This window comes from Mycteria americana, chromosome 7 (assembly GCF_035582795.1).
Source record: "Mycteria americana isolate JAX WOST 10 ecotype Jacksonville Zoo and Gardens chromosome 7, USCA_MyAme_1.0, whole genome shotgun sequence".
Taxonomy (NCBI): domain Eukaryota; kingdom Metazoa; phylum Chordata; class Aves; order Ciconiiformes; family Ciconiidae; genus Mycteria; species Mycteria americana.
In genome coordinates, this window is record NC_134371.1 from 3,011,364 (window position 1) to 3,037,601 (window position 26,238).

General features: G+C 52.9%; 1 protein-coding gene across 5 annotated transcripts in view; it reads left to right on the plus strand.

Annotated features, from left to right (window-relative positions):
* The window catches only part of SCHIP1 (schwannomin interacting protein 1), a 43,881-nt gene extending 19,846 nt beyond the window's left edge, over positions 1-24,035 (plus strand). The window contains exons 1-7 of one of the 5 annotated variants that reach the window (XM_075506807.1): positions 3,099-3,255; positions 14,526-14,644; positions 17,838-17,955; positions 18,617-18,814; positions 19,386-19,509; positions 21,818-21,911; positions 23,388-24,035. In XM_075506807.1, coding sequence (XP_075362922.1) covers positions 3,226-3,255; positions 14,526-14,644; positions 17,838-17,955; positions 18,617-18,814; positions 19,386-19,509; positions 21,818-21,911; positions 23,388-23,439 — 735 coding nt within the window. In that variant the 5' untranslated portion in view covers positions 3,099-3,225 and the 3' untranslated portion in view covers positions 23,440-24,035. Of the gene's footprint in view, positions 1-3,098; positions 3,256-10,593; positions 10,713-14,525; positions 14,649-17,837; positions 17,956-18,616; positions 18,815-19,385; positions 19,510-21,817; positions 22,027-23,387 lie in introns of those variants that run through there. The other 4 variants (XM_075506806.1, XR_012776389.1, XM_075506805.1 and 1 more) reach the window with 4 other exon arrangements.
* Positions 24,036-26,238: the final 2,203 nt, after the last annotated feature.

The window sequence follows — 26,238 nt, forward strand, 5'->3', positions numbered from 1 at the left end:
GCACGTCCGCAGGGAGTGAGGGGAGGAATGCTGCTGCCTGTGCCGTGGAATTGAATTTCACGTGTCCTCACCCCTATAGCCCTGCAGACATCCAGGGCATCAGGACTGGTTCGTTCCTGGTCCACCTTAACCGCAGCGCAGGTCCAGGCTTGGGTCCTGCTCAGCGCAGCAGGTCTCCTGCCCCTAAGCAGCATCTTCCCAGACCCTCTGGAGAAGACCTGGAGTAGGGTTTTGAAGGGAAGTCCCCAGCTTGGTGTCAGACCCCCTGGAGATGTTCTCCAGAGCTTTCTGAACCAAACGTTTCTAGTTCAGAGCTGGTTTGGGGGAAAGCTTTGGGAAAACTTGTCTAGATCGTCTCATAAGTGGTATAAGATGCCCTAACTTAGAGGGTGCCTCGGTAAGAAAGGCAAAAGGAGGCAGTGCAGGTACCCCCCAGGTTTCTGTTCCCAGCTGAGAGGGGCTGCTGGGGGTCCCCAGGAGTTTTCTGGGGCTTCCCGCTGGGTTGTGCCTCCGTGGAGAGCAGCAGCGCTTGTTCACCACCTTCATCCCGGAGCATCGTTTCCCATTGACCCACCTGGACGACTGCCAGAAGCCTTTCACTCAATTTAATCACTCATTGCTTTAATTATTACCTGCCTGCCCGTCTCATTTCTGAACGGGTAATTGCAAATGGATGGAGAACAGAGGAACGAATCCAGAGGTTGAGGACGATGCCTGGCCCTTTCCACCTGCGTCGCAAGGGAAGCCATCGCAGCCTTGCTGCGAACGGGCGGCTTTTCTGCAGCAGGTGACGTGCTAAGCTGAACGTAGTTCTCTCTCGGGTCATTTTGCGAAAGGAATAAGCTGTTAAATAGGTTGAGGGGGGTTCGCCCCGTGCCGCAGCAGGCCTGGGTGTGGGGATGTTGGTGCGGTCCCCGCCGGGGATCTGCTGCACGCGGAGCGGCTCTGAGTCACCGCCGTTATAGATAGAGCCGCACGTGGGAAGCGGGGGGTAATTTCAGGAGTTTTCCTTGTGATGCACATAATAAATGGCATTAGAGATGATGTAATACGTGGAGCTGCTTTTAGCTTGCCACAGATACTTGTCCAAAGCAAGCCCAAGATTTATGCAGTATATTGAAAAGTGGGGATTTTTTATTTCGATGTTTGGAAATAGCTGCCTAGTTGAATGGGATTCTTTGCAGGTCCACTAAAAAACAGGCACGACTTCATCCTCTCTTAAAAACTTACGCAGGATGTAGGGTTTTTTTCTTTTTAAATGAAAGCTCTATGTTTTTTTCAAGCTCTACTCCTGTAGGGGAGATGGCATCGGGGAGGAGGGCTGGAGCTGAGGCGGGTCTGGGGGTTTCTCTCCATCCCTGCCGCCCAGCTGCACGGGGACTCGAGGGACTCTCCATCCGCCCCCGGCTGCTCCGGCCTGTTTGCGCGGGTGAGAAGCTGGGAAAGGTGGGGCAGAGGGATGATCCTACAAAGGCCTTTTTTTCTAGAGGCACATCTGGTGCAGGGAATCAAATCTGAGACGCCCTGTGAGCAAGCGTTTCTGGGTTTCACGGTCATGTGCGTTTCTGAACTTAGCCGCAGCTGGCTGCGACTAGGAGCAGAATAAAGCCCTATCTGATGAACGAAGGCAGGCGAGGCCTGGATTTTCTTGTAGTTGCACGCGAAAGCGCTATTGCCTGCCTGGGTAGGAGTGCCCAGTGCATGGTGCGAGCCCAGCCCACGGCACTGCCGTCGCTCTCTGGGTGGTTTAGTGCCCCTTGGATGGGCCGTGTCCAGCCAAAAGTAGGGCTTGAATGTGAGACTTGCTGCGTCCCCGCACCCAGCTGCGGCCGGGGCCGGCCTGACCCCAAACCTCTTGCCAATGAGGCTATCGGGGTACGTGTTACCCCCTGGAAAATGAATGGTAAAGTCAAACTGAGCTAACTTGAGCTAACTGAGAACCCAGCACTCAGCAGGTTGCAAGTGCAGAGAATTATAAACTACCTGCTTGTCCCGCCATTCTTTCCAGTCTCTCCTATTAAGGACTTTTGAAATAGGAAGCAAAATTAGGGTTTGGTTCCCTCCATGTGCCAGGCCTCCAGCCTGAGCTTGCAACCGGGGAAGTTTGAGAAGCTCACAATGCTATTTTGGAGTAGCAAAGGAATATTCTGCAAATGGCAGTGAATCCCTGCCGGGTGCGTAGTGACGGGGGGTGCTGCAGAGGGGCTTCCCAGCCCCGGGACGTGGGGGCTTCGCTGTCCCTGGGCTGCAAGCGCCGGCTCAGCCCACCCACCCATCATCCTGCGGAAAGCCTCTGCAGAGCCAGCGCTGGGTTACTTGCTTGATCTTCACAGGCCTTTTCTTTGGAGAAATGTGGTTAGGGAAGGGCCCGTTGCGGTGGGAGAAGGGCATTGGGGCGAGCGCAAGCATTGCCTCCCTCCAGCCCCAGCGCAACATCTCCCCGTGTCCAAAACCGGGTCGCAGCTGCGGTTGGAGTGCCCAAGCGAGGGCCGGGGCGGGGGGCTCCGCATTCCCCCTCGCTGCAGGGTGCAGATATAATTAGCTGGCAATATAGGACAGAGCGCTTTGCAGAAAAAGATTGCGCTGTATTTCTGCAGCAGAGGGTCCAAGAAAAAGCTGTCTTTCAGCTCTTCTCTAACGGCTCGGTGTCCTCTCAGCCTTTCGGGGAGGCGACGCAGGCAGCTGCCTTCCTGGGAGCCGCGGTCCAGCATCACCCCGCCGCAGCCGCTGAGCCGCGGAGCGGCCCCGTTCCGGCCGCGGGGCCGGGCGCTGCCGCAGGCGGGGGGGGGGGGGGGGGGGGGGGGGCTGGAGCTGCCGCTGCCGCAGCATCGCCCCGGGGCCGGGGGGGGGAACGGGACACAGCGACGACTTCCCAGCCGTAACACGGTGCTGGGGGGGTGGGGGGATTTGTTTTTCGCCCTGCCCCGATCGCCCCGCTCTTTGTGCCGGCTCTGCAGCCGGCGGCGGGGGCGGGACCGGTTCCCCCCCCCCCCCCCCCCGCCCGCCCCGGGCTCCGCCGGGGCCGCCGCTGCGCAGGCGGAGCAGCGCGGCAGCATCCATCTTACCGGCGGGCGGCTGGCCCGGGCTCCCAGCCTCCTCCTGCCCATCCTCCTCCTCCTCCTCCTCCTCCTCCCCCCCCCTCCCCCTCCTCCCCCGGGGCCGGAGACCCGGCGCGGCGGCTGCGAGCGCTGCCGGCTGGGCGGCAGCGGCGGATGATGCACGGAGATGGTACACCAGGAAAACTGCTCCTACCAGGTAAGGGGCGAGCGCGGCCTGGCCCCTGCCCCGAGCTGGCCCCCCCGGCCCCCGCCCCGCTCCGAGCTGCCCCAGCCGGCCCCCGCCTCGCCCGGGGCCCGGGGGGGTGCGGGCGGCCCGGGTCCGCCTGCTGGGGTTTCAGCCGTGGGCTGCTGGCCCCGAGGCAGCCCGGGGCTCGCAAGGCAGCGGGTTGGAAGCAGCCGCGGCGGGGAGAAGCCCCTCTGCCTGCGGGGCTTTTGTGCTCGCCATGTGATGCTCGTAGGCGCCGGGGATGCGCTCGCCCGGCGGAGCGGCGGAGGGCGGGTTTGTCGGGCGGCTGCCTGCACCCCCCCTGCTTGCACCCCCCTGCGTGCTGCCTGCACCCCCCCTGCCTGCACCCCCCTGCCTGCCCCCCCCCCGCCTGCCCGCTGCCTGCCTGCTGCCCGGACCCCGCTGCCTGCACCCCCCCTGCCTGCACCCCGCTGCCCGCACCCCACTCGCTGCCTGCCTGCCTGGATGAAACTGTTCCGTGTAAGTGAGCGAGCTGTGGTTTTACACTTCTGCAGTTGCCGTCAGAGCGCGGTGTAAATTTTAGAACAAACAGAATATTGCGCTCTGCGCTTTCCAGATTTATCGAAGCGTGAGAGCTGACCCGCAAGATGATAATTTTCAGATGCAGTCTCGTCGTGGTTCACGCTGTTCTGCTAAATAATCCATGCAAGAACTGGTGATGGGTTCGGGGACGAGCATTTCCCTCTCTGAGCATCCGTCACGGCCGCCCCTGTCCCTGGGGTCCCTGGGGCCTGGCAGCAGCGCTGGGGGAAGCGGCACCGATAACGGTGTTTGCTGAGCGACGTCAGGATTATTTTCGTGGGGCGAGTGAGAGCTTGGGGGGGGCTGTTATCGTGGCTTCATTTCCCTCTAAAGAGAGGGTGGGTGCTGTTGGGTGCACCTGCACGGGAAATGGCACGTTTAGGGCTCGATGGTACAGGCAGATTATTAAATGCACGAACGCCTGTCCATCTGCTACGGCGATGCTGAGAAACGCGTTTGCGGACGTGCGGTGGGGTGTGTTTTGCAAAACAGCCAACAGGCATTCCCAGCGGCGGAGCTGGACCCTCGAGAGACGGGGCTTTGCCCCGGTGGCTCGTCCTCGTTTTCCCCACCGCTGCGTTTAATTCAAACTTCAGTCAGTGTTTTAAGACAAAATAGCTCATATTGCAAAATATATCATGACGGGAAAAGCTACCACAGCATACGTATATTGCAAAATATATCATGAAGGGAAAAGCTACCAAAGCATATGTATATTGCAAAATATATCATGAAGGGAAAAGCTACCAAAGCATACGTATGTACAGAGAGAAGAGTTGAAAAGATTTTTCACTGAATGTTTTCAATCCAGCAAATGCTTCTGGAAATGAATTTCCATTTTTAGCTCCTTTGAAAAAAAAAAAAAAAAAAAATCCTGGGGTTTTTCAGCCTCGGTTTTAAGGGATCTGATTTTTCTGCAGCTCCGAGCCTGTTGCTCTCTAGTGCCTTAATAAATGGTGCCGTTGTTTCCGCGCAGCGGATGTTTTCCCAGCGTACCCGTAGGAACGCAAGGGTTAAAGGTTGCGCATTGTTTCCCGGGTGGAAGCTGGTCCGTGGCGGTGGGCGAGCGATGGCGAGCGATGGTGAGCAATGCCGAGCGCTGCGGCGCAGGCCTGGCCAGCATCCCTGCATGTTAATGCGCTGGGCTTGCTGCGACGGCAGCGCTGCTGCCTTTTATCTGCTTTAATCTACTTGCTTGTTTATGAATTGGTTCCTTCCCTCCAAACCAATAAATATTCGAGTGAAAACAGCCAGAAAGCGTGCAAATCACAGAAGAAAGTCCGGAGAAACGGCCTTTCAAATGAAATCTGTTTCAAAACCTACGGCATTGCAAAGATTAGGAGCAGCCCCAACCCCCTCCCAAACCCATTAACCTAAAGGCCAAGTTTTAATCCTTTTGTGGCCGGCAATCCCGGGTTTGGGATCAGACTGGAAGCCGGCAATGATAGGATTTTTGGCGGCTGCCTGGACTGCCCCGGGGGGGAGGAGGGTGGCAGCGTGTAACTCCGCTCTCCTCCCTCCTCGCACCCCTTTTGTTGAAGCTACTAAATAAAGTAAAAATAAACCAAATAGAGGAACAAGCCAACGCACGGGGAAAACCTGAAAACGTGTTTGTTTTGGAGCAATTCAGCAGAAAAGCTCTGACGTGACATGTCATGGCTGGGACGTAAGCTCCAGAGCAGGGAGGGTGCTGGGGACGGGACGCAGCACAGGCGGGTACCGAGGAAGAGGAGGGTGTTTCTGTCGTATGCCGTGCCTTGCCTCCAAAGCCCTGTTTCACATCATAAATGAGCTGGCACTGCTGCTCTCTGAAATTCAGGGGGCTGTAGGTCTTCCTGGGGTTTTGGATGTGGCTAAGTCAGGTTCATCGCTTTGAATTTAGGCCAGGTCCTCCATGGTCAGGAGGTCCCAGCACCTGACATCTTTCCCGTGGCCACATCCTGGAGTCATACAGGCTGCTGCCGCTCTTCGTGCCGTATATTTTTTTTCTCGTACTTATTTCTCTTTTCCTCTTTTATACTGATTTATTTTCCTATGCCAAATATTTTGTTTAGGGCTCCATATTTCTCCTACACTTTGACAAGAGAAACGTCAGCTCATGCACATTGGGGAACCTGTTGTGAGGTCCCGAGCTCGCGCAGAATAAAAGGCCAGCGTGCAAATCCAGGCCTTAACACAGAAATAAAGGTTTTATTCTAACGTGTGTATTAGCGGTGCTTTACTGGCCTGCAGCCTTCGCCTGTGTTTCAGTTTGCTTTGTGAACACGTATTTTCAGCGTTGCCCGACAGGTCCACCTTTGCGTGGAGCAAAACGGGACTCTTTGGGCTGTTGCCGGCTTCGTCTGCGTTTCTTTGCGACCGCCGTGCGAGTGGGTAATATGTCTAGATTTACCTTATCTCCTTGGGTTGATTTCTAATGCGTCTTTAAAAGCGGAGAAACCCCCCGGCACCCGGTGCCCCTGCCTAAGGCGGGAATCTCCAAACAGGCAGTTGCCTGTGGGAACCGGTTTTGGCTCTGTGCGCTGGCATCGGTCACGGTCTCAGCTATCTGCTGGCAGGAGGGTCGCTCTGGAGATGTTACCAGGCTTTACGCATGCAACGAAAATGAAAAAGACAACAATCTGATGTGAAAAAGGAGGTTTTATTTGCTTAGAAATAATTTCTTAGGCGGGTCGGGGCGTGCGGAGCATCCTGCTCGGCCCCATGCGTTCGCTTGGGAGCTGCTCCGGGTGCGTGCATCGGGCTTGAGACTCTGCTGCTTCGGTGATGCCAGGTTTGTGCGTGTTTCTTGAGGGGGGTCTGTTAGAAAGACCCCAGTAGCGGGGAGACGCTGGTGTTACTGTGGGCTGGGGAGGTGTTGGTGTCGCTGCGGGTCGGGCTGGCTCCCAGGGGATGGACCAGGCAAGGGCGGCCGGCACCCGCCGCTCCCAGGGTCTCACCAAGCATTGAACCATAGAAGTAGTCCGTAAAAGTCACAAGGTTAAAACGTGAAGTGCTCGTTAAAAAAAAAAAAAAAGGAGATATTTTATTAGCTTTCTTTTGTTTGATATCTTTAGGGTTGTGTAGGCTTTCGTGGCATGTAGAAATACCAGACTGTCGTCATCTTTTTCATTAAAGTGAATACAAATTCTCATGGCAGATATAACCCCAAGAGCCAGGCCTTGGAGAAAACCTCAAATGCCATGAAACCCTCCATGGAGCACTGGCAGGGCTGGAGAGCTGCTGGCCTGGCCTCTCGCCGCGGCTGCCGCGCTGGAGGGACGCTGTGCATGGTACAGCAGAGGAGCCTCCGTTCGCGTGGCCGAGCACACTGACCCTGCATCCCCAACCACTGCCAAGAACATAAAATAAAGCCCGCGTTATAGAGAGCTGAGGCTGAAGGCCTTCTTGTTTAGACAGAGATCAAAAGAAAAGCTCTGCGAAGTAGGTGGAAAGCACTTGGTGTGCTAAAGCTCAGGGAAGCATCATCGGAGGGAGGGCATGGTCCATCTCATCCCTAAATTTGCAGGGACTTGTTGTAAGTGCCTTGCGCTGGCTGCTCTGCGCTGGAAGGACGCTGTGCTGTGAAGGGACTCTTCAGAAGGGATTTATTCCGACCTTTACAATAAAATGTTTTGGCAAATAGTTCTGGCAACTTGAGATTTCTACAAATCGGGAAGTCACCTCGGTACCCTGGCCTGAGCGCCCCGTGGCTGTGAACACCGGTTTGGCAGGGAGGGTGCTCGGAGTGCTTTCATTGAACTTTGCTGGGAATTTAGGGGTTTTATCTACTAGCTCGGTAACCGGCAGTGTGGGGGAGCTGATCCCCAACAGAAGGCAGGGAGGGGGATGGTTTCCTCCCCAATGGAGTATGCCCCAACAGCGTTGAGGGGGTTTTCATTGACTCAAGCAAGCGTTACGTATGCGCAGTAGAGTTACATTTAGCTGCTTGCTTGTCCATAAACACTCAGCACGTGTTTGAGGCACATAAAACTCCATGTGCCCTATTTCCTCACCTTGCTTAAGAAGGACGTGAGCGCTGCCGTCCCCGGCCGGCGTGTTCCCCGCGGCGCTGGGTCCGTGGCCGTGTGCTCCTGCCGTAGGGACACCCCAGCTGACCTGCTCCAGATACGCCCGTTCTGAGCTTTCCCTTCGTGCTATAAAAAGAAAAGCAGGCTCGCTCTCCCCTACGCCAGCGTTGCCCTTGGCTACTGGAGGAGCCGCGGCGGTGGCCGTGGCCACGGAGGCCAGTTTCCTTCTGATGCCATTTGATGTGCGAGGAGTCCTTGGCTAGCGATGCCAGCGTGGAGCGTACCTGACGGCGTAGCCCCCGTCATTGCTTTTTTGTTTAAACCCTCTACGTACAATAGGTGATGTGCGTGCGTTTCAAGCGGCGGCCGGTTGCCAGAGGGACAGTCGCGGGTGTTTGCCGGGCGGTCCGGTGCAGGCAGCGGTGCTGCCCATCTGCCCGCAGTGGCCTTTTGCATCAGGTGGGGAAGGGGCTGGACACCAAAGGGTTTGGTCCCTGCGCTGAGATAACCACGAAATTAATTTGTCTTGTGGTTTTGATATCCAGTTTCAACTGGCCTTTTCTCTGCTGGCGGGAGATGCCTCTCCCAGGGGTGCAGGGTTGGGTCTGGTCCTGCCCACCCAGAAGGACACCCAAATATGCCTCCAGCAATGGTTACAGGGGTGCAGGGGCTCCCAGCCGTGCTTCTTAACCAGCTTTGCTTTTCTCCTGTTGCCCTGAATGAGGCGGCTGCTGGAAGTGGGGTTTTCCCAGCAGACTGGGACCAGCTCTGTGGGATCCGCTCAGGGGATGCCCCTCCGTGAAGCCGGTCCTGGAGCATCCCTGCTCAGAGGGCAGGGCAGAGGTGAGCTGGCCCGAAACCTGGAATGGGGGATAAAACATCTTAAAAAACGTGGGTGGAAAGTGCTAGAGATCTTTTCGGTAGGCTGCATTGCTTCCTACCCTTCGGGGTGACCGATGGCAGTTTGCAGAGGGGTGGCTTGCACGTAGCGTGCGTTCACGCCGCGTCCACCCCCTGTACGTTGGGTACCGCGGGCACAGCGGGACCGGGCTGGGGCTCCCTCACCGTCTCAGGCGGCTGGGAAGGAGGTGTGGGGACATCCCCTCCGATGGACGAGGGCAGGGTGATGCGGGGGACTTGTCTCGAACTGGGGGGGAAGCATGGGGCAAATTGCAGGCTCAGCCCCCCCGTGCCAGCCCAGTGCTCCTGGCCACCACATCCTTCCTCTGGGGCTACAGGATATTTTTTTCCAGATTTATTGTGTCAGGATCCATCCCCGCGGCCGGGAGAGGAAGTTAATTTAGCAACGGCAGGAAAGGACACAATGAGTCAGCGGTGGAGGGGAACTAAAAATAATGAAATATCCAGAGAACGACTTTGTTTCACTTGGGAATTATAGTTACAAAGCAGCGTCCTGGGACAAGAATGGAATTAAACAATCCTGTTTATTATTACTGTTTTTTCCTGAAACTTCAGAGTAGAGTGATGCCGTGATGCATAACTTGCATGTCGTTAGAGCCGGTAATCTAACTAGAATATGCATTTTAGATGAAATGATGTCAGCATGACTTGGATATATCATTTAAACCTGTAAACTTGGTAGGGCTATGAAAATTATTCATCTAGCATAGCTGTGTCGCACCAGAAGTCAGTACTTTTATTGCTGGTGTGCCACGTTTTGAGGATCACTGAGAAATTGTGGCATAAATTCCATCTTTCTCAGGATTCCCTATAGAAACGCCTGCCCCGAGCGTGTGACCTCTGCCTCTCGCTGCCCACCCGCAGCTGATCCGGAGCAAATACCGCGCACCGTGATGGGTGCAGCACCGACGGGATCTCAGCAAGGGCTGAGCAGGATTTGTGCGGGGCTGGGGAGCAGCGGCCGTGCCGTGAAGCCTGGCTCTGCGGGCAGGGCTGCTGGAGGCGCGAGCTGGAGCTGTACGTGGTGCGGGGTTGGGGGCTGCAGAACCCCCTGGGAGCTGGGGCCGGGCTGCTCGGCCACCCCGGAGCGGGGACCAGGCGGTGCGGTGGTCCCCAGGCTCTGCAAGCCCACAAGATGGGTGGCAGGTTAAGGCTGGACACCTTTTTGAGCTCTGTTGGTTAATTCTTAGAGACTTGGGTTTGCACCTGAAGAAGCTGGTTTAGCCCAGAAATAGCTCCCTGGGGTCCTTTCTAGTGGGGTTTTTTTGTGTAAAGAGTGAAAATTTCATCTTGTGGTTGGCATTGCTGTGACTGCCCATCCTCGAGCGGCCGTGCGAGGGCTGAGGACCACTCCGGCTCTGCCCGGGGTCGCTGCCCCGGCCGTGGGCAGCTCCTTCGACCGCTGGGATTTCATTAGGATAACTTCCACGGTGAAAACCCCAGGAGAAAGCCCCTTCCTTCTGCCCGCTCTGGCCGTGACTACGCCGCTGGGCTTGGATTTTGACATCAGACACCGGGTTTTTTCCTGCCCTTGTGTAGCCGGCGAGGGCTCGGGGCTATTTTTATCCAGCGCTGGCAGTGGCTGGAGGAGGACGCGGCTTCCCTGGCCCGCACAGCCCTCGTCTCCCTCTCATCAGCTGGCCGAGGCTCCGGCGCTGCCATTGACTTTATTAGGGAAAAGCAAGGTGCTCTGGAGCGGCCGGGAGGCGAGAGGGGCCGGGGAAGCGTCCCGGCCCGGGGACGGTGGGCTGCCGCAGGTCTTGGCTCTGGGAGCGAGCGCTTGATGCCATGGTGCTGACTGAAGAGCAGAGGAAGGACTGAGATGCCCCGGCGGGAGCGTTTCACCGGCCACGTGAGGACCCGGGAGCGAAGGAGATGAGTCGGGAGGGTGATGGCATGGGTGACGTCATCAGGAAAGCAGCCGCGCCGGCCGGAGAGGGGAGTTATAAAAAGGTAAGGGACTAAAAGGAGCCTTTTGTTGCCAACATTCGCCCTCTTGGAAGGAGGGGGACCCGCCAAAATGCTGCCCAACACCCTCCCAGGGTGCTGGGTTTCGGGTGCCGGAGCAGGGAAGCGCTCGGTGGTGTTTAACGCACCGGAGTGGGGCAGCAAACCTTCCTCCCTCTGCGTTTTCCTGTCACTTTATGAGAAAGAAAATGTAAAGACGTGTTTCCAAACACGTTCTCGTACCTCGAGACCCCTGGGTTTTAAGGCAACTTGCCACGTGGCTTGAGAAATGCAAGTTTGACTTGGTTTTGCATTTGCCAGCAAATCCGCTGTGAAGAAAAAGGAGTTAAAAACAAATGTTCGGCGCAGCGGTTACAATTTCTGTTTGTAAATCCAATAATAGCCCTTGTACTTTACAGAGATAAAATAAGGTGCTGCCTATGGGTCTGGAACTTTAAATATAGTAATTGTCCCATGGCTGGTAATGACAGACCCTGGCAAAAATAGCCTCGGTGGCCTGGCCGGGGCCAGGCACGGGCTGTGCACCCTGTTTGGTGCCTGGGGATCAGCCTGCGCCAGCCCCGCTGCCTTTTAACCCTTCGCGTGGCAGTGGCACTGCCCGGCTGGGACAGGGTCCTGCCGAAGGGTGCCTGGCTGCCCTTAATCAGTAATGGGCTGTGTAATTAGACTCTTCCCTCTGCAAACAGGCAGCGCCTCAGCGAAGCACGCCCGGCATTCGGGCCGGGTTTGGTACCCGTCGGTACGACTCCAGAAGTGCCATCGCCGGCCGTTGTTAGGAGCTGGCTGCTCTACCCGAGGTGGGGGGCGGAGGGGGGGGTCTCGGGGCACAGCAAAGAGCTTGGCAAATCGCTGCTACACCTCAACGCCAAATAAATCTTCCGTGTGCTATTTTACGTGCTGTTTCGGGTGGTGTCTGTAATGAGTAAAGGCTGCTGGTACAGGTGCCTGCATGCTAAGCAGCGCGGAGCGGTACGTGGTGAAAAGAGCGGTCCAGCTACTACTTCTTAAGGGACAGGATAACGCGGTAGTACGGACTTTGCTCGGTTTCCCAGAAAACTGCAGAAATCTTGTGCCCGCTGCCGTGGGCGTCACTCTCCGTCCCGCATCGGGTCGGTCGGAGACGGCCTCTGGCATCAGCGGTACCTCTGCGTGCCCCCAGGGATGGGGTTGTGTGGGGAGAAGGCATATACTGGATAAATTCAGGCTCTCAACCAAAAATGCGGCATTTTTTTTGGTGTCGAGGTGCCGTGGCGTGTCGGGGACGGGTGGCAAAGAGCACAAATGGTTGCGTATAATCTGCAAGCACCGGCGAGGTGACGGCAATGGGTTTATAAGCAGCGATAATTACAGCGGGCAGTGGGGCTGGGAAACAGCGGGCTGGGTCCGCTGTGGGGAAGGGCTGAGCCTCTCCTGGCACTTCGCCTTCGCCGGAACGGTTGTGTAAAAGCGTTTTACGTGTAGGCAGTCACAGCCATAATCTGACGTGGTGTTTTTATTCGTGTACTTAAACAAAGGTAGCTGCAGACCTTCCGAATTGGAAGGTCGACGGTAAGAAGGAAAACATCCACCCAAAACTGGTTTGCCTTAAAAATAAAAAGCAGCCTTTTGTTTAAAATAATTGTCTGAACCCGACTTCAGCTCTACACCAGACCCCTCTTTCAGAAATACATACATTTTTTGATTCAGTGTCAAAATACCCATTTAAACAACGTGGGTTTGTGTTTTTCTTGCTAGTACCTTTGCATTTTGAGTACTGGATCCGTTATTTTTTCTATACCAAGTAAGTGTATTTGATAGTCAAAAAACCACTTGCAATTTTCCTTCTCAATTTATAGTTTTCAATACCCAACTCTGGATGTATACTGCAGCTGTTGGGTCATTTATCTAAAGCCTAAAGTCCAGTTCCCTTAGGTATATTATATTTCTTAGTAACTGTTCCCTATTTTATAATAACAACAAATAGGACTCTTGATTTCTTTATGGTCATTAGCCTGCGTCTGGTTTATAAAATGGGATAGTCTGAGCTCAGTCCTGGGGGAGCAGTGTTATTTAGTATCCTCAGTAATGACCTGCTGGAGAAAACAAATTGTACATTGATTAAATGTACAGATGTCAAACTGGGAGCAGTTGCCGTCTCGGAAATGGAGCAAAATTAAAGAAGATCTGGAGAGACAGCCCCATCTGAAAGGGGTAAATATGTGAAAGCCTGCCTGTATTTATGTGTATTTTAATGCCAAGGAGAGTAGTTTTCGGCACAGACGGAGTAGGTGGGCGTGCTGCTGAGGGAGGGAGCTGGCGCGGAGGGTGGGATGTGCTGGCCTGGCCGGGCAGGAGGAGGTGGAGATGCGCTTTGGGCTCCTGATTTCTGTCGGAACGCAGGGAAAATCGGCAGAGGATAGGCAAATGTGGGAGAGGATCATCTGAGTAGGAAAAATGGGAGGCTAAGTATCCGTGGCTTCATGAAATATTGATGCGCTGAGGATGCAGCTGGCACCCACAGGGCAGGCGCCCATGTGCGTCGTGAGATGGGCAGCACGAGGAACCGGCGCGGGCGACCCTGTCTCTGCTTTCAGTCCATTAAAAAAATACTTCTCGCTCATTTTTACGTATTTTTTACGGCTGGCTATTTTTTCTTCTAAATCTAACTGCCGCCATGTGATTGAGGCATCGGTCATTGAAACCTGAAAAAACAAAGTAGAAAAACATAGCTGGGCAGTCTGGGTAGGATTTCAGAAACCGGGAGCTGAACCCAAAAACTCAAGACCACTTGATGCCATGGGGGTTATTTTTAATATTTTAAATACCTTAAATGAAAGGAGTTAGTTTACAAATGAAGTATGTATTTTGGTAAGGGATTGACAATACAATGGGCAGTGTGATAATGTAATGTATGTAGTCAGCGCTGGAGTTGGAATTAAATGATTAGCCTTTTTAAGGTAATAATTGGTATTTTGTTATATCTCACTTCCTTCTATCAAAAAAAGTTGCTGTATTTTTAGTTAAGCAGGTAAAATATGGGAAGCACAGTTATACTAATTAACACCGTGGAAGCAGCCCATGCTTGCCTGCTGTGGTTTCTTTTGTTGTGTATTCTTGATCGGGTATTATGTGTTATTTTAAAATGAAACATTTGAGGGCTTCAAAATGTTCCTTCTATCAATAACTTGCCACTTTGTATGAATTTGTTGTCAGCGTTGGCACATAATCCATTAGCGACAGACACCGGGATAGTACTGGTACTAATTTTGAATCCAGATCTGTGATTTTCATTTATTGCGCATTGATTACAGTCATCTCCATAATCATTGATCGGTGATTAATTTCAAATCGCTTTGTAGCTTGCCCTTATTCAAAAAAACATTTATATAAAAATACATTTTTAAAACTGTGGATAATTTGATGGCGATGGTTAAAAATACATCTCTAAGTACGCTGGCAGAAGGATTGTGTAGTTTTGGAGGCTGCTCAGGGAAGTGGAAGATGCTAATGGTGCGAGTGCAGTCTTGGTGGATGCATATGCATATAGATACCGATATCAATGTATATATTAGGTATATATCTGATGTATACATCAGATGTGTGGCTATTTAGATATATATCTGTCAATCTGTGGAGAGAAGAGAGATGCAGATGGGCTTCCCTGTTGGGATGGGCCGTGTGGTCCACCCAGGCGTGGGAGACAGCTTGGGGCGTGCCGGGCATCACGAGTGTGGCGGTGGGGCCGGTGGGACAGCTCTCCTTCCTGCGCGCTGGCACGACCGGCAGCTTCATCCTTTTCTCGTCGCCCTTCCCTTTCAGGCCCAGAAGAATGAGCGTGAGTCCATCAGGCAGAAGTTGGCTCTGGGCAGTTTCTTCGACGATGGCCCGGGACTTTACACCAGCTGCAGCAAGAGCGGCAAGCCGAGCCTCTCCTCCCGGTAAGCCAGGCGGCCTCGTGGCCCAGAACCTCTTTGGAGGCTGAAAAGTGTGAGATGCCTCCAGTGGCATGTCCTGAGACCCTTCTCTTCAGAGCATCCCTCAGTTTTTACTTGCAGCCATGTTCTTGAATTTTCCTTGTTTTAGAACAACATCTTATGCTCCAAACGCAATTGGTGTCTGTTATGTAAATAATTGTGGGTAATATGCTAAAATATTAGGTTAAAACTGTATAGTATAGATATTTGGATGCTCAGAGGATAAAGCAAATGAGCTAAGTTTTCCTGAGTTAGGCTTCCTTTAGGTTTTCATTCAGGATCTCTGTCCTGAACTGAACGTTGCCTTTGGACTTGGGCCGACCAAGAACGGTGGTAGAAGTATCATGAACGCACAACTGGAGTTTTTGTCATGAAAATAGTTGATTACTTTCGTTTTCCAGGAGTTCTTTATGTTGAGTTGCAAAATACTGAGAATTTTGATGTCTGCATGCCTGGTTTAATGCCAGACGTGCATATCCGAAGCAGGGCAGGGCTCGAGGATGGTCCCACGGTCCCACCAGTCCTGGCTCAGGCAGCCTGGTGACGGTCGGTGAAAAACCACCGGTTTGTGAAGGTATATCGTCCCTTAGTGGCTCGGGAGGTGGCAGCCCCTTGGAAGCAGATCTGATGCTGATAGCTAGCCCTGGTGACAGCAGGGCAGTGGAGAGCAGTCAGGGCTGCAGTTAATCTCGCACACAGAAAGCACCAGAGAATGGAAAAAATGAGCTTTAACGTGGCTACGTGGCTCCCTGCCTCCCCGCCACGGCCACGTGCTGCGCACAGGCTCTGCTCGCTGGACACAGCTCCGTTCCCGGGGCTGGGACGTTGCATAGCTCGGATACCTCACTTACTCTGATTTTTAAAATTTCTACGTCAAATATACTCCAGAAAGGCTTGTTTATGTACGCAGCTGCTGGGAGTAACCCGGGGCACTTTGGAAAGCATCGAACGCCTCCCGCATTGGGAGTGAAGATCTACCTGTTGCCATGGTGTGGGAGAAGAAAAAAGTCTTAGAGAGGCATAAAACCAGGAGGAATACTGTTATTACACCAGAGAGGTACAATTGTGAAATTAAATTGAACCGCAAGTCGTTTGAAAGGGAAAACAGTTTTGCTCTGTGTAGTTACAGCTAAACCTGGAGCCGCTGTCTTGTAATTATAGCGCGGGCCTAATTAACGCTGCATGGCAGGGTTTGGCAGCTGTGCCACGAGAAATGACCGGCTGTACCCGAACGCTTTGGCGTTTCGTTAATATTTATAGTCCAGGCAAAGCATTAGCATTGCCCGCTGCGTGTTACAGGACCTACAGGACCCTTTGTGGGACCATTGCTCTCATTTTTGTGCTTGCATATGAAATAAAAGAGCATAAATTGCTGGGTTTCAGGCGCTGGGGTCATGCTGTCGAAAGGCGCGTGAGTCGCAGACCCACGTTTTGCGCTTGCTCTGCCCTTTCTGCGCGATGCAATTTGAAGCTGAGCCAAGGGTTCATCCTGTTCCCCGGCCTGGGTACCCGTGTTTGTCCACCATGGCTCAAAAGCTTGTGCAGAATTATAGAATAGAAAGATAAAATGGTTTGGGTTGGAAGGGACCTTTCAAGGCCATCTAGTCCAACCCCTATTCAATGAGCAGGGACATCTTCAACGAGATCAGGTTGCTCAGAGCCCCATCCAACCTGACCTTGAATGTTCCCAGGAATGGGGCCTCTACCACCTCTTTGGGCAACCTGGGCCAGGGTTTCACCACCCTCATGGTAAAACATTTCCATCATTAATGGTATCTATTTTATGGTAATAGTGAATAAGAAATTCCACTAAAATAAATGGAAAAGAAGAGTTTGCTGTCTGTAAGTACTGACATAAGTCCCCCCGTTGGGAATGAGGACTAAGAGGCAGCAGAACGTGTGTGGAGGCTTGCCCCATCTTCAGCAAGTAGTGATGGAGTATGATGCACCGAGAAGGCTGATAGAGGTGACCCCAGAAATCTCTAGTATCTGGGGTTAATTTTTCATTAATTGGGAAGATGAGCAAAGCCTGAGCAGATTTTGTAGGAGGCGAACGGGCCTGACCCTGGTGTCAGGTGAGCGAATTGTCCTGGAGAGCCTGGGGCACGTGAGCACGGCTGGTGGCTGCGGAGCTGCTCCGCAATGTGAGCATCAGCGGGGGATGTCACAGACACCCTCTTGTCCAAAAAATCCATTCCTGTGTTTGCTCTCGGAGGCTGGCCTGAGCAGAGGGAGCCGTGGGGTCCACCGTGGGCCACGCTCGTCCACGGGCATCGGCCAACGCCGGTAGAACGTGTGTTACCCGGCTGATGACCTGCTCTGCAGTGGCTTTGGGGATAGCTGTTGTGCGAGCGAAAGCCGGGGTGCTCTCGGCTGTAGAAGTGCTTTTCCCTCTCTTAACCTGCACTGGGCTGCCCCTGCGCTGAGCCTCTGCGTCTGGAGAAAGTCGTTCCCGGGGAGGTGAATTTGGGTGGTCTTAACCTGTCCAAATCAGGCAATGGAGCAGAGGGTCCCGAAAACACAGTAATAATATTCTGCGGTACAGTAGTGCCTCTTGGCCACAAACAGGCTTATTACCCTTCTGAATGAATAGTTTCAATCGTTAACACATTATTTTCTATAATAGAATAATATTTTTATATATTATTTATATATTTATATACAAAATACATTTTCTCTATTTATGAATACGTTCAATAGATTTTATATATACTTTATATATAATACTGTACTTAATGTAGTAATATAGCCACCCGTGATGACAGAAGCCCTGCAGTATCTCAGCAGTTCTGAAGTTCATCAATAGATGGTGGTAGAAGCATTATCGTTACCGTGCCGCTGCGTTTCCAGTCCCACGCTGAACTGCCGCTCAGAAATGGCAGCGCCGGGCAGCGGCGGGAGCTTGCCCGCGTCCTGCCGCCACAGGCTGGGGGTCCTGGCTCGGCTTTTGGGTGGGGGACGCCCATCTTCTGGGAAAAAAGTGAAAATGGTTGTATTTTCCTGAGGCCAATACAAGAGCAGGACAACAGCATCCTCGCAAAAGGTGACCGACTCGCTGCTGACGGTGCTCCAGCATCTTGCCCGTGCAACCCGTCGGCGCGGCGGGGAGAGCCGGCGCGAGGGGGCTGCGGTGTCACCTCTCCCTTTCCCCCCGCAGATTACAAAGTGGGATGAACCTGCAGATTTGCTTCGTGAATGACAGCGGCAGCGACAAGGACAGCGACGCCGACGACAGCAAGACAGAAACCAGCCTGGACACGCCGTTGTCGCCCATGGTAGGTCCGAGAACCCATCCCGCAGAGGGTCTGGAGCATGGAAACCGTGAGGCCATCCATAACGGAAGCTGATGAAGAGCTGCTCCTGTTAAAACAGCAACGCTAAACCCCAGAGCAGCGTCTTCAGCCATCAGAAAAAGAAATGCGAGATGCTGAGGGCCAGAGAGCAAATTGCCCCTGGCTTGCACAGAGCTGCGGTAGAGCAGATGCCTTCGTGTGAAGGTCTTCCTTCTTCCTTCCTTCCTTTCCTTCCTTCCTCCCTTTCTTTTTAGATCTGATAATTATCAGGGCAGTAGTGGATATGACGCCGTATCAGCTCCCACCAGCTTTCCTCTCCTCTCTTTTCCTTTGTGAACAGAACATCCTTGCCCCAGATGTTTTCCTCCAGCTTAACCAGTCTGTCCCCTATTGATCTGCTTGGCTCCTCTTTCCATTCGAAGTGCTCAAGTTGCTGTTAAAGTCAAGGGGGCTTATCTGGGAATTACTCTGATTTTTAAAGATAACCTTGTCGATTAAAATTAAAAATCTGTGCTCTTCACCTTTTCTGTAGAAATTATACCACTTGTAAGTGTACCAAGATATGTTAAGTTAACAGCAAGCTGCTTTGCTGTGGCACGGTTGGGGCGACGGTGCTGTAACGACTGCATGTCTGCTTCCCTAGAGCAAGCAGAGCTCGTCCTACTCTGACAGAGACACGACGGAGGAAGAATCGGAGTCCCTCGACGACATGGACTTCCTCACCAGGCAGAAGAAACTCCAAGCTGAAGCCAAAATGGCCTTGGCTATGGCAAAGCCCATGGCCAAAATGCAGGTCGAGGTGGAAAAGCAGAACAGGAAGAAATCGCCAGTAGCGGATCTTGTAAGTGGGGCCGTGGGACGGCGCGAGGGGGTGACAGCAACCCTTTTGCAGTTTGCTTTTGCTTGCCGAGACGCGTACAGTGGCCAGCAGTGCTTGCGCGCGGTGCTTGTAGACGTGCAGAGGAGCAGTGGAGATAGGGACCGGCTATCAGGAGTTGGAGGGTCAACATGGGTTGTCTTAGCGGGGCATCGCGGGAGCGGGATGGATGCAGGGAATGAGATGACGAAGCGTGAAGGTGGTTACTGCCTTGAGGCTGGCAACGACATGATGCACGCTCATCCTTAAGGCGTAGTCTGCTCAGCCCGTCTCATCCCGAGCTGGAGCATTCCTGCCTTGGTACAACGCTACTCTCCGTAGCCCTCGCCTCCCCTTGCGTCAGTCCGCCACTGATGCTGGTAGATCTGAAGACTTGGGTCAAACGTTGCGTAGATGTTTCAGCTCGTTTTGGTACTTTCAGTGGCGGTCCTTGATGCAGGCTTGTGAGAGGGGGGTGCCTGCAATGCAAACTGCCGCTGTTCAGGAATACAAGTAATTTGAAGAAAACAGTAAAAAACTGAATATTTCTTTTCAGCTGCCACATATGCCTCATATAAGTGAATGCCTGATGAAGAGAAGTTTAAAACCCACTGACCTAAGAGACATGACTATCGGGCAGCTACAAGTGATAGTCAATGATCTCCACTCACAGATAGAAAGTAAGTGATACTTGTTTAATTATTCCTTGATTTGTCCCATTTAATTAAGAACAGTTCTCCAGGATACACGTAGAAATGCTGATCAACGTGTAATAACAGGAATATATGGAAGAGACGCACCACAGAAGCTGGAGATGGAGTTCTCTCCAGATTTGGCTCCTTCAGCCTTTTTCTGTCCTTTTTTCAGTTTCTCCTATAGCGTTGGCTTGCCTCCGTAAGAGAGGAGGGTTGTAGCATTGTGCCAGCACCTAACGCTCCACTCGTAACTCAAAACCTGGTCGGGTAAAAATAGTCTTGGGAAGTCTGTCTGTCCTGGAAGCACCTGCCATTCATGGCTTTATGGCTGCATCTTCATGTGACGCTATGCCATGGCATCGAAACCATCCATAAGTGGAGAAACCCTCCAGTTTAGCAAACATCCCGGGGTAAATCCACTCTTGCAGTGCTTCAGCATGTTTCATGGGTCCTTGCGTTTGCCCGCAGGGACAGTGCCCCACCGCCTCATCTGTCTTCGCTCTCTCCAAAAGATCCAGGGGGGGGTTTTCCCCCTAGGGATCTCCGTCTTCCCATTAATTAATTAATTAATTAACAATTATAGGAGTAGACTTCTATTCTTCTTGGGGCCAATTGTATGAGGCTCAACAAGGCCAAGTGCCGGGTCCTGCCCTTGGGCCACAGCAACCCCATGCAAGGCTGCAGGCTTGGGGAAGAGTGGCTGGAAAGTGCCCAGTGGAAAAGGACCTGGGGGTGTTGGTCGACAGCCGGCTGAATATGAGCCAGCAGTGTGCCCAGGTGGCCAAGAAAGCCAACGGCATCCTGGCTTGTATCAGGAATAGTGTGGCCAGCAGGAGCAGGACAGTGACCGTGCCCCTGCACTCGGCCCTGGTGAGGCCGCACCTCGAATGCTGTGTTCAGTGTTGGGCCCCTCGCTCCCAGAGAGACATTGAGGGGCTGGAGCGTGTCCAGAGAAGGGCAACGGAGCTGGGGAAGGGTCTGGAGCACAAGGCTGATGGGGAGCGGCTGAGGGACCTGGGGTTGTTCAGCCTGGAGAAAAGGAGGCTGAGGGGAGACCTCATCGCTCTCTACAGCTGCCTGAAAGGAGGGGGTAGAGAGGTGGGGTCGGTCTCTTCTCCCAGGTAACAAGTGATGGGACGAGAGGACATGGCCTCAGGTTGTGCCAGGGGAGGGTTAGACTGGATATTAGGAAATTTTACTTCACTGAAGGGGTTGTCCAGCACTGGACCAGGCTGCCCAGGGCAGTGGTTGAGTCCCCATCCCTGAAGGTATTTAAAAGCCGTTTGGATGAGGTGCTCAGGGACATGGTGTAGTGGTGGGCTTGGCAGTGTTGGGTTTACGGTTGGACTCGATGACCTTAAAGGTCTTTTCCAATCTAAACGATTCTGTGATTCTGTGATTCTCTGGTGGCTGTAGGTGAAAAAAAAGGCTTCTTGGGAGCTGCTGTGCTGCTCCTTCCCTACTCGCGTTGGTTAACTGGCATCGCCTCTGGAAGCAGCCCTGCTGAGGATGCAGAGCTGCGGCGTTGAGTCGTGATTTGTTATTTTGTGCTGCAAAGGCAAAAAAAAAAAAAAAAAAAAGCTCATTAATTAGTCTCACTTTAGAAAGAACCCAAGTATGGGAGCATAAGTGTTAATGTCATTAACGCCGAGCTCGCTTCCCAAACTGAAGAGGCGTTAAACCCGTATAGCTGTATTTAACAGTCTAAACAGCAGCTCTGGCAGGGAGCGATGGGCAGGTACAGCCTTCAGGGCAGCCCGTGCCCACAGTTTATTTTTCACATGGTCCTTTTTGTTTTCTTCTTTTTCCCCGCTCTTTGACGCAACCCCGAGCAAGAATCCAATGTCACGAACATCCCTCTTGAGCAGAGGGGCCGGCTTGGACAGTAACCCCAGACCAGGGCGGGTGGGCGGCGTGTTCTGCATTGCCGCAGGGAATTGAAAAGCTGAACCTGAGGCTGCCCGGGCGAGCGGCTCGGCCGCTTTCTGCAGCGTGTTTCTTGCCCGGGGTTATTGCCCACAAGCGAGCGAAAGCTGAACCAGCAGGACTCCAAAAATGGGAGAAATTAATCTTTATTTTTGCTGCTGCGTTAAGCTATTTCAAGAGAGGAACCGCTTGCGTGCAGCGGCAAGGGGCTCCCAGTTTATCCTAGAAAAGCTGCGTCCTTTGGGGAGGTCCCTCCTGGTTCTCCACACCAGCTTACGTGTAACGTGGTGGGAAAGGATGATGTACGGGTCCCAAAGCGGGGCTCCCCAGGACATCACAAACTCACCCCCTTTCTCCCCGCTACCAGGCTTGAACGAGGAGCTGGTGCAGCTGCTGCTCATTCGGGACGAGCTGCACACGGAGCAGGATGCCATGCTGGTGGACATCGAGGACCTGACCAGGTGAAGGAGGCTCCTCGAGTTCTTTCTCTCTTCTCGCAGGTCCCAGCTCACCGTCAGCAGTGCGTAGGGGTTTTCTTTTAGCAGAATTTTAGTAGAAAAGCCTTTGCCGTCAAAGGTAGGTAGAAGTAACGCTGCTGGCTGCGAGGCACGTGTTTCTCTGCCGAGTGCTGTATGTGACGAGGGGAGCAGGACGCTGCGCTCTCCTCCAAAACCAGAAACCAAGGCACTTGGGTTCTGGAGACCGTCAGCGGCTTTCAAGAGCTCCCCACCCGCAGGTGTTGGTGCATGCTCTTGAATTGGTGTTTCCCTTTCCGAAGGCTGAAAAGAGCCTGGGAGGGAGCGATGCTGCAAAGCCCCAGTGCATCCAAGGGGAATGCCAGCAGCTCCCCGTGTCACCCCCCCCCTCTCGCTGGGGCGAGCTACAGCCCAGCTGCCTCGGCCCTCAGGAGGACTTGACCGACAGGAGAGTTTCTGAGCCTCTTAAATATTCATGTTCAATAGCCGATAAAACGGAAAGCCTTGCAGAATATAGGCGGGTTTCCTAAAGGACTCCATCTCCCGGGCAGCCAGGCTTAAGAAGCATTTTCCGTGGAGGTAACTAGTGATGCGCTGCAGAAACACTAAGAGGCATTGAAAGCTTTGGGGAGGAAAAAAAAGCTGGAAAAGTTGATAGTGGTTACTGTCCGTGCACGAGGACTGCGGTTTCAGAACCGCAGCATTCAGCTTGCAAAAAATACGGCCTAAATTTGTTTCTATTTTAAAATCTCGCGGCGCTGCAGAGCAGCTCGTTGAGATTTGGCGGTGCTCCGCCTGGAAAAAGCTTCTGCCAGCTGGGGTGGCCGTGAGGGGTTTGGGAAGCAGTTCTCGTGCTGCCCGGGGGATGGTGGCCCCAGGGGCGAGCAGGCGGGTTGTCACTTCTGAGTCTTGCCAGACCCCGTCACCGCTTCCCTTAACGAAGAGCAAGCGACGAAAGGGGGGGATTTGGGATGGGGGGGGTCGAGCTGGGTCAGTAGACAAACGCCAACACCACCTCGCATCTCTTTCTCCTTCCGTGCTTCGGGAAACGCTTTGCTTCCGCTTCCTAGATGCAATTAACGGCAGTTTAGTAAATGAAATTATTTGGAAGGTCGGTCAGGATGGTGGGGCCTTGGTGCGTGTTGGGGGGCACCGGCTGTCCCCATCCCGGCGTTGTTTGGGGGCAGGAGGGGAGGAAACGATCCCGGCTGGCCCCAAACCGCTCCGGAGAAGGGTTTCCTCTCCCCTTCGCCCACCTCCCGGTCCCCTCTCGCCGGGAAGGAGCCCAGGCAGATACCGCACCTCCCTCACCCGGTGCCTGTTTCTTCCTCGGGGGAAACGTCATTTTTGGTTGGCTGCCAGAGCAGCGCGGACGCTGGCCCGGAGCACGGCCCCGCGCGTGGCTTGGGTTTCCTCCTCCCCTCCCGCGGCGAATAACGCGGCTTCTTTCCTCCCCGACAGACACGCCGAAAGTCAGCAGAAGCACATGGCAGAGAAGATGCCGGCAAAATGAACCCCGGAGCCCCGGGAGCAGAGCTCGAGCGAGACTTCATTTTGCTTCTGTGTGTGTCCAAGCGCTGATGTCCGCGGTGGCGCGCAAGAAAACCAGTGTTAGTCATTGACCATGTCTGAAGCTTTATGTCCGGTGATTGGCCTCTGCTTCTTAATTTATTTTAATTTTTTTACTCGTGCCACTAAATATCAAGGCATTTTAATAATATTATTACAGAAAATGTACAGTACTTATAACATTATAAATCATGGGTGAGAAGAGAGGGTAGTTTAACTTTATTTTTGTTCGTTTAGAGATTTTCAGTTGAATGATATTTTACCATTGACTACTTTTTTATTCTTCACTGTAGTTTTAAAATAAAGAAACTGTACTTGACGGTGCTATACAAGTCAAAAAAAATACATGCCTGCCTCGTAGTGAAGTTGTAGCTTTCAGTAATATGTATATTTTAATCAGTTTTCAACATTTTGTGAATGTTGACTACCTGACATTCATTTTTAGATGTGCTATTAACATTCGGTTGGATTCAGAGAGTTACCTTGAAAGTTTTATGTATAAATATGTAAAATAAAAATTTAAAAAATTGTTTCATATGATACGTCTTTTTGTTGCCTAGTGGTTGACTTTGGTGATGCACCAGTAATGTATTCCTTGAACTAAATGTGCAATTCCTAATTTGTCATCACCAGAAAGAGCCTTTTTTTTTTTTTTTTTTGCCGATCACATGAAATTATGGAGAGAAGACAGGATTTTTGTAGAGTTATTTATTTGTAAGTTCATAATGTATGTGTGACATGGACTTAAGAGATTCTTCTATAATAACATTCACCGGACCCTAATATTGTGACTATTGTTAGAATCGGCAGGCACATACTGTAGATTTTTATTTTTTTTTCATATTTTATTGTCTGGGCTAAATATTTAAATGACTCACCGATGTCAGAAATAAAACAAACCCTATGTTAAAACTCTAAGCAGCATATTAAATGTATTATATATGGCAATTATCCCCTCTCTGCCTTTGGGCTGGGCTCCCCGTTAGTAGCCGCGTTCATCGGCTGAGCGCTGGATGTGTCCTCCTCTGCGCGGACAGGAGGAGGGACGCCGGCGGACTAACAGGTCTGTCTCCATCCCTCGTTTATTTGATTTCACGCTGACACAGCTTGGCCATCCCCTTCCGAAGGCCGCCCGGCCGTAGCCAGCAGCAGACACGCATGTCGCGCGCACCAGCTTTTTACATTTTAATTCTTTTTTCCTCGGGGGCAAATTCATCTTAGCGAAGGCTCTGGCTAATGACTTATTCAGGGTGTTTTCAGAAAAGCCTGAGCTGCATTAAAATTTCATCCCCCGCCAAGAATGTATTTTATAAAATTACTTCCCCCCCCCCCCCCTTCTTTTTTGCAGAAAGTGCAGGTTATGGAAGCGCCAGCCCTCGGCGGGGTTTGGTGGGGCTGGGGCGGGCGAGGGGGGGGTTGGTTTAACTTGGGGATGTTTTTTCTTTCCCCGGAGCTGAGTTGCTCCACAGGGTTTCCAGCGGACAGTCCCTGTCCCGCAGCCCCGAGGGGGGCCCTGTCCCCTGTCCCTGCTGGGCAGCGTCCCCGAGCAGGGAGCTCTGCCTGCCCCGGCTTTTGCAGAAAGGTGCTGGGACGGGTTAGGCTGGAGAGCCCTCGCCTGCAGACCAGGGCTGATGTAAACTCCTCTTATTTTGTTTTTTTTTGAATCTATGCAGAAAAAAATAAATGTATTTGGGGGGGGGGGGAGTGTTAGTTTCCCTGTAGCTCTTGGTTGGCTTGATGCTGTTGGCCTGCACGAGGGGAGACCTGCTGGGTTTTACATTTCTGCTCTGTACAATGCCGCGTTTGCAGTGCTCTGAGGCCAAAATCGTCCCCGTGGGGCGCGGAGCCGGTGCCTCCATCAGAAGCGGCTGTTCGGGTATCGGTGAGGAGGTGCCGGCCACCGGATTTAAAGCATGAACAGCAAAAGCCCCAAATACAAAAAGTTTGCTCTCAGCTTTAAAAAAAAAAAAAAAGCAAAAAAAAAAAAAGCAAGAAAGCCCCCGGGTGCCCCGGGGAACCCCATGCCCCCCGCAGCCGCCCCGGCATCGTCCCTGGCATCGCCCCTGCCAGGGTCCGGCTTGTGGGGCAGCGGGGTGAGGCAGCCTGGTCGGGCTGGAGTTCCGTTCCCTTGCTAAGTGCCTTTAACTTGCCGAAAAGAACTAGTTATTCCGGTCACCTACCACTGGTTTTCCCCCTTACACCCTTAGGGAATTGGGGTTTTTTTTAAGAAAAAGCGTGTTTCTGGGTAACTGCATCTCCTTGGCTCTGCGTCCCGTGTACCGAGGTGTCGTGCCGGTGTGTATGATGGCAATGCTGTGGAATTAATGGATTAAATGATGTTTTTAAAAGAGAAAGGTGTTGCGTGGTTTCTGAGCTGCTGCTGCCGCCCCTGTCACGGGCAATGTGTATTTTGTCACCTATTTCTGGCTATCGGTCCCATTTTCTGAGTCTCCTGTATCCTCCTGGGTGGGTTTTTGGTTCCTCCTTCCCTTGACCCCACCGACCATAAACCGTCTCGCACGGGATGCCAAGTTTCGCAGTGTTTTCCTTCTGCAGGCTGCCTGCAGCTCACTGCGTGCAACGGGAAAAGTACCTCCCGAGACCAGAAGTCACCAAAAATACCTGCTGCAGTCGGCAAAAACACCTACCCGCCCTGCATACGCACGGGGCTACGGGGCGGGGGGTCCCGCAAGCTCCCCCCATCACCCAGCCTGCTGCCCGCCATGCACCCGCCGCACTTGGC